At 34.5% G+C, this 7,769-nt stretch overlaps 2 protein-coding genes across 3 annotated transcripts; both read right to left on the reverse strand.

Moving 5' to 3' along the window:
• Positions 1-795: 795 nt before the first annotated feature.
• Positions 796-2,169, reverse strand: LOC145594217 (uncharacterized). The gene has a single exon (XM_081650552.1). The coding sequence runs from the start codon at positions 2,167-2,169 to the stop codon at positions 796-798; it is 1,374 nt and encodes a 457-aa protein (XP_081506678.1).
• Positions 2,170-3,151: 982 nt separating this feature from the next.
• Positions 3,152-6,909, reverse strand: LOC145595021 (zinc finger BED domain-containing protein RICESLEEPER 1-like). 2 transcript variants are annotated; one of them, XM_081651374.1, is made up of 6 exons: positions 6,708-6,909; positions 6,389-6,412; positions 5,788-6,138; positions 4,472-4,638; positions 3,535-3,841; positions 3,152-3,419 (listed from the first exon to the last, which is right to left on the reverse strand). In XM_081651374.1, exons 1-6 carry the CDS (start codon positions 6,712-6,714, stop codon positions 3,355-3,357), a joined length of 921 nt encoding a protein of 306 aa, XP_081507500.1. In that variant the 5' UTR covers positions 6,715-6,909; the 3' UTR covers positions 3,152-3,354. The 2 variants fall into 2 exon arrangements, with proteins under 2 accessions (XP_081507500.1, XP_081507499.1); XM_081651373.1 differs by having other exon boundaries at positions 4,472-4,827; positions 6,708-6,908.
• Positions 6,910-7,769: the final 860 nt, after the last annotated feature.

The following is a 7,769-nucleotide window of genomic DNA, read 5'->3' on the forward strand; positions in this document are numbered from 1 at the left end:
CTTTCATTTGACTCAATTAGCTTTGTTGAAAGTGTTTGACTTTCATTTGACTCAATTAGCTTTGTTGAATGCATTTGACTTTCATTTGATTCAAAAAGCTTGGTTTGAATGTGTTGGACTTTCTTTTGACTCAATTAGCTTTGTTGAATGTGTTTGACTTTCATTTGACTCAATTAGCTTCGTTGAATGTTGACCTTCATTTGTATCAATTAGCAGTGTGGAATGCAATTGACTTTCATTTGATTCAAAAAGCTTTGTTTGAATATATTTGACTTTAATTTGATTCTAAAAACTTTGATGAAAGTGTTCGACTTTCATTTGATTCAATTAGCTTTGTTGAATTCATTTGATTTTCATTTGATTCTAAACGCTTTGTTGAAAGTGTTTGACTTTCATTTGACTCAATTAGCTTTGTTGAATGCATTTGACTTTCATTTGATTCAAAAAGCTTTGTTTGAATGTGTTTGACTTTCATTTAATTTGATTCTAAAAGCTTTGTTGAAAGTGTTTGACTTTTTTTTGGCAAATAAAGATTTTATTCCCAAAAGGAGAGAGCAAACAACTTACAAAAGCTAAGTTGTTTCCCCCAAACTACACAAGCTGAAAACCAGCCAAACTAACCCCAGCAGTTCCTAAAGCTATGGTACCACCTTCTAGGAAGGGTGCACCAAGAGCCAAGGAACATAACCTAAACCCCACCAAAACTCAGACCTTCCCTAGACTCATCTGCAGGACCTGCAGAGGACTAGACAGCAAGGCAGAACAAAACAAACAGGCCAACCAGCAAGGATCAAATTACATATAAAGCAGTTTCTTGTCAGCCTCATTACACCTACAAGCTACAGCAAAGATAATGTCTCTAATAGAAACATCTACAGGCTTATAATCTCCTGTAAACATCAAGGTGTTCCTCTGAATCCAAATACAATGAACTGCTTCAGCAAAACACATCAGAAGCAGCCTGCCTTTGGCATTTGATCTTCTACTGTGCTGCAAAACCCATTGGACCTCAACCTGAAATGTTTGAGCAGTTCTACAAAACCCCAATTGCTGCAGAATCCTGTTCCAGATTCCAGAAGAGTAAGAGCATTCAAAGAATAGGTGAGGGACAGATTCACTAGCACCAGAGCAGAAAAAACATAAAGGATCACAGGGAATACTCCAAGAAATAATTCTGTCCTTAGTGACCATTCTATTCCAAAGAGCCAGCCAAGTAACAAAAAGGCTTCTAGGGGAAGCCCTGTTGTTGCAAATCAATCTTTTCCAGTCCACTTTGTCAGCCTGAGTCCTAATCAGATTGTACAGCTTCCTGATACTCATTTTGCCATTGCTAACAACACCAGACCAGCCACCAATATCATCAATCAAAGCTCTACAATCCATAATCTTCTTCAAAACCCAAGAGCATTTCTTAGGAACAGGGGTAGACCATAAGTCCTTACCTTTGAAATAATAGATATGCACCCACTTTACCCACATGTTATCAGCTTTATTGGAGAGATCCCAAAGGATTTTAGAAACAGCAGCTTTGTTCCAGTCTTCAAGGGAAGTTAAATTCCAACCTCCACAAACCTTGGGGAGACAAAGAAACTTCCAAGCAACTAGAGCTTTCCTACTAGGGTTTCCTTTACCAGTCCAAAGAAAGTATCTGAATCTGGACTCAACTTCTCTCAAAATCTTTTTGGGAAGAATGAAAATCTGGGCCCAAAAAGCTTGAATGCCAAACATAACACTCTTGATCAACTGGAGCCTGCCAGCATAGGAAAGGTGTCTAGCAGCAAGGCTGTCAATTCTTACAGTAACTTTCTCTACCAAAGGCCTACATTGAGAAATAGTAAGCTTCTTGGAAGAGAGAGGTACCCCAAGGTACCTAAAGGGCAAAGAACCCTTTGCAACCCCTAACACACTGATGAAAATATTCTGCTCTTGAGCAGTAACCCCTCCAAAGTAAGCCTCACTCTTATCCAGATTAGCAGCCAAACCAGAAGCAGCAGAGAACTTCTGAAAAGCTGTCAGGACAGATTGAATAGAAATAAGGTCTGCTCTACTGAACAAAAGTAAATCATCAGCAAACATCATGTGAGTAATGCCTAGCTTTTCACATCTAGGATGAAAGTTAAACTCAGGGTTTAGGGTCATCTCAGATAAACACCTAGAAAGGTATTCCATACTAGACCTGGCAATCCTGACCCGACCCGATTGACCCGACCCGAATGACCCGACCCGTAACCTGAAGTTGACCCGAAATCATTGACTCGAAAATGACCCGAACTCGAACTAACCCGACCCGACCTGAACCCGACCCGAATGGAGTTGACCCGAACATGACCCGATGACCCGAAGTGACCCGACCCGAATGACCCAACCCGAAATTGACCCGAAACCCGAACTTGACCCGACCCGAAATGACCCGAAACCCGAAGTGACCCGACCCAATCTTAACCCGAACTGACTCGAAACCCGAAAAGACCCGACCCGAAATGACCCGACCCGAAGTGACTCGAAGTTATTGACCCGAAACCCGAAATAACCCGACCCGAATTGACCTGATGTGATTGACCCGAAATATAATTATCGTTATACGTGAAATGACTAATTTAGGACTAATTAATTATATATATATATATATATATATATATATATATATATATATATATATATATATATATATATATATATATATATATAATTTATTTCTCTCTAAAATGGTGTAATGGATTACATTATAATTATTTATATTACCACTACTTTCCAAAAATGAATAATTTTGTTAGGAGAAAAGATTAAAATTACTCAATAAAATCTTTAAGGAGTAGACTAGTAGAGTACATCAGTACAAAACCCAAAAGTACACCAATATTTCTTCAATGCACTAATGTATTGTCAACTTTCAGCTTTAAAAAATAAAAATTAGTCCACCGGCAACAATACAATTATACAACTACTAAAGCACATGTATGAATTTCAAAGCATCCCTTATTAGTAACTCGTATATTACATATAATGTTAGCAAATTGCAACTTGACATCAAATTAGAGTTTATATATGAACAAATCATGTCACAAGCAACTAATAAAACCCATTCAATGTTAGCAAATTGTAACTTGACATCAAATTAGAGTTTATATATGAACAACTCATGTCACAAGCAGCTAATAAAACCCATTCACCAGTCCTGAACCATAAGGATATAGCAGCAGCAAACTAAGGAGCAGGTTCTAATATATTGCACAAGTTCTAATAGGCAAAAAAAATAACAAAGATTTAGCGAATACAATACAAGTTCTAATATCAAACAAACTAATATTCTTTAAAAATCATACTACAATACTCCACCCCTCTAAATTCTCGACATCAAACATGTGATGTTGTTGTAGCCCAATCCACATAAGTTCCGACAAATGCATCTTCTTCATTTGCTACAAACATAAAAACAAAATGTTATATTTAATTTTTCAAATATAAATTAGTGGTGCAAAAATAAAGTATAGTATCAACTATCAACTTCTTACTTCTCCATGAAAAGGTACTTACATTCATAAGAAAACATCCAACTACGAGTTGTTATCAAAGCTTCCACATTTTCAGGAAGGTAACAGCTTCTCCATTTATTCAATATTCTACCTCCTATGCTAAAAGTTGATTCCGAAGCAACGGTTGTTAGGGGCACAGCCAAAATATCTCTAGCAAGACAATAAAGCTCTTTATATCGAAGTTCATTTTGTTTCCAATAAGCTAATACATCAAGCTTCGTTGTTCGATCTAATTTAGGGTCCTCAAGATAGACATCCAACATGGACCTTTCAGCATGTGAAGAGAAGGCCTCCTTATCATCATATTTCTGAATTCAACACAACAAAATATGAATCAAACACTAAAATCCAGAAACTAACAAAATTGAAACCAATAAAATAAGAAAACTTAAACATATCATGAGATCAGATTTGAAAAAATAGAAATAGGAAAACTAAAAAGCATAATAAATCCATTAAATCCTACTGTTATGAGCTCTAAACCAATATATATCATTGCCTCAACTACATTATTTTAATCAAGAATCCTAAGCCCACCCAACTTTGCTAATAAGTAGGAACATATTTTAACAATTACTCAACATGATATGTATTTTATCACTGCAGCAAGATAAGAAAATAGGGATTCTAACTTCTATCCCTTCTATTTTGGAGTTCCTGGACTATTTTGCCACCCATAGCGCTTATTAGCATAGTCAAAGAATCATAAAAACATTATAATATACAATTTTCCCTAATTTTCTATATGATCTTTGGTTATTGAATTCAGAAATTCATCTGCATTAACTAAAATCAAGTAGTGAAGCAAGAAATGAAATAACTAACAACAACTGAAAAGCATAATAAATCAAACTCTAATAAACTTAAAACATAAACAAACAGTAAGTAAAGTACTATACATTTTATCTATAACTTTGAAATAACATAATAAAAATTACCGCGAAGTAGTCATATTTTCTCTTGCGGTTCCCATATGAAGTGTTTGTGGAGGATTTGCACCTTGAACTAGTGTCAATGTTTGATGTCGGTGATGCTTCATTTCGGACATACAGCTTATAAAGCTTTCCCAAGTTATACTGAATTTCGTTAACTTTCATGGTGGCCACTACCTCTCCAAACATGTGTTCATAACAAAACTTGAGAACAGATAATTTGCAACGAGGATCAAGAATAACAGCAAATGCAAACAACATGCCATAGTCATCATCTTCTGATTTAAACCAATACTTATCAAACTTGCTTTTCATATCTATTGCCATGTTTCTCAGAATTTCATCACTGTCATGCTCCAAATCTGTCAACAACATGAGAATTTTCCAAACATTCTCGAAATAAAGATTTGAGGTAGGATAATCTCTTCCAGAAAACAATTCAGTTATCTCATGAAACGGTTCTAAAACATCTCTGATTTTCTCAAGAATTTCCCACTCTTCCGAAGTAGGACAACAAAGTTGAACTTCAGACATTTCTCCAAAGGCCTCACGGTATATAATGGCCCTATCAATCATCATATACGTGGAGTTCCACCTTGTTTGGACATCAAGCCACAATGATTTGGTTTCTTGTAGCTTAACTAAATGCACACAAGAACGAAAAACTTTTTTTCTTGCTTCGGAAAATTTAACACGCTTCACACAAAGTCTTACTTTCTCAACAATATGTTCAATAGCTTTAAGACCTTCTTTAACAATAAGATTTAATACATGTGCTGCACATCTCACATGAAAAAAATCACCATCACACAACAAAGCCCCTCTTGCAAGTAGAGTGTCCTTCAAATAATTTTGCATTTTATCATTACTAGAAGCATTATCTAACGTAAAGCTGAAAATCTTGTCATCAATACCCCAATCTTGAAGCATTGCCAACACAACAGTATACATTGTTTTTCCAGTGTGTGGTGTATCAATGTGAGTGAAGTTCAACACTCTACTAACTAAGTTCCAGTCAACATCAACATAATGAGCAGTCAAACACAAATATCCCTCAGTTTGACAAGAAGTCCACATATCACATGTCAAAGAAATACGACCAGAGACTTTACAAAGAGCAGCCTTTAACTTAGCCTTATAAGTTTGATGCAATTTTAGACAGTCAGCTTTAGCGGTGTTTCTAGTAATGAATTTCACATCAGCATTTAAATATGCATGAATTGCTCTATTACCATCATGTTCAACCCAAGAAAATGCATATCCATGTTTTATAATGGCTTTAGCTACCAACTCTCTATACACTTGTTGGTTAAAATTTGTACCTGTGGCTCCTCCTTTTTTCAAGGAATTCTGATATGCATTACATTTTTCAAGATGTCTTTTCATATTGCCTGTACCATAACGGGAGTTGGCAATGAAAGATGCGCTTTGACAATGTTTGCAAATTGATCTTGATTTCCCATCTTTACATTCCACCATGTCAATCATGAGGAATTCCTTCCACACCGGGCTCCGTCTCTTGTCTAAAATAGCAGAATCAGGTACACAAATGGTCACAACCTTTTCTAAGGTAGCAGATTCAGGTTCTGGTGGAACCAGAGTGGCTTCTTCTTGTGAAGAACCAAAATCTGCTTCTGGCTCTGATGGCTCTTGATACAAATTCCAGTCCACATCTACAAAATGAAGTATAAATAATGTCATTTATACAAAGAAAAGCAGCTTTATTCACTTTTAAAATCATACATATTGAATTACTAGCTAACAACATTAACTACAAATGAAAGCAAAAGGTGATATGCAAACAAAATTATTAGAACAAAGAAAATTCATTCAAATTATTATATGTACACCCATCAAAAACCAAACAAATTGGGTCTAATTTTAAGTGTTTAAATATATATGAATATGATTATATGAACTTACACTGCTCTTGTGGAAGCTCTGCCTCTGAGATGGTTCAAAACGCCATAAGCCCAAAAGTGTCAGCACGGTATATACATGCAAAAAAGGATACATGCATTAGAAACCAATTAAAGATGAATTTGTAGAACTGTGAGTACACTTTGAAATACATTAAGCCAATTAAGGTGCTTGTTTTCCAATCATGTGGATGGCTGAGTTGTAACCAATTTCAGTTGAAATTCATTCCCCATTTTTGAAGTTCTAACCAATTTAACAAGATTCATTCCCATTTTTTAAGTTCTAACCAATTAACAAAAGAATCAAAGAAATATACAATTACCTAACATTTCTCACTTGAGTTGAGAAGACAAAGAATGGAGTAGATGCTTGAACTGTTGAGCAAATCTAGTGACCAGTGACGAAGGAGAACTAAGAACTTCTCAACAGAAGATGAAGTCTTTCAAAAAAAAAAAAAGCAGAAGAAAAGATGGAGAATGGGTGAAAACGGCTGTTCTAGCCTCTAGGGTTCTTATTTTTCTTGCTTTGGGTCTTCTTTTTTTTTTTTTGTTTAGGAGAATAGGAATTTGGAGTTTGGACCCTTTTGTCAACTTACTGAGTTACTGATTTACTCAAGAAAGACAATTTACTTTTTTTTTTCTAAATATTAAAAAGTTACTATTGAACTAAAAAAAGAGGGAGATTTCCCGCTATTTTTTCAATTAGATATATTTTGGAGGGAAGTTTACCCTCTACTTTTTTTTATCAAGTATTCAAGTAAAAATTTTGATTATGGTTTATGGTGGAAAAATTCTCTCTAAATTTTTAAGTGTAACTTTGTAGATTTTGAATCAACGATGTGATTTCAAATTTATATCCAAATATCTCACTATATATAAATATAAAATAAAGTTCATACTATATTACTATGCAATAACGTTCGAGTGTTCTGCGATTGATCACAAAGCAATACACATAAAAAAAATCCGACTTTTTTTATTTTATAAGTATACTATACATTATGCGACAATCACGCTATATCTTAGAAGTACTATTCCTACTATATTTGTATAGTTCATGAATTTGATATACTACGTATTAGTTTAGTTGTACACTTAATATATCGATATACGTAGTAAATGCTACAATTGAGTAAATGAGTAATGATCAGTAGACAAAAGATGCTAGACAGCTTGTTTGAGACCATAAGTCATAACAATAAATTTATAATAAAACGAATCATGTTAAAACAAATATTCACCTGATTAAAACAAATAAATTGTATGAGTAATGTGTAATTTTGCAATTTACAAAGAGTCCCACTTGATTAAGACTATTATTATTATTATTATTATTGTTAGGCACGATTATTATCATTATTATTATTGGCCTTGAAAACTTACTC

Source organism: Chenopodium album, chromosome 19, assembly GCF_948465745.1.
Source record: "Chenopodium album chromosome 19, dcCheAlbu1.1, whole genome shotgun sequence".
Taxonomy (NCBI): domain Eukaryota; kingdom Viridiplantae; phylum Streptophyta; class Magnoliopsida; order Caryophyllales; family Amaranthaceae; genus Chenopodium; species Chenopodium album.

What these genes read in the sequence shown, in the direction of transcription:
- LOC145594217 (XM_081650552.1), bottom strand. Translation starts at nt 2,169, where the DNA reads ATGGAATACCTTTCTAGGTGTTTATCTGAGATGACCCTAAACCCTGAG.
- LOC145595021 (XM_081651373.1), bottom strand. An exon ending in AGAGCTTCCACAAGAGCAGT is followed by an intron (nt 6,139 to 6,388) that starts GTAAGTTCATAT and finishes TTCATTTTGTAG; the next exon opens with ATGTGGACTGGAATTTGTAT. An exon ending in GAAAATATGACTACTTCGCG is followed by an intron (nt 3,842 to 4,471) that starts GTAATTTTTATT and finishes TGTTGAATTCAG; the next exon opens with AAATATGATGATAAGGAGGC.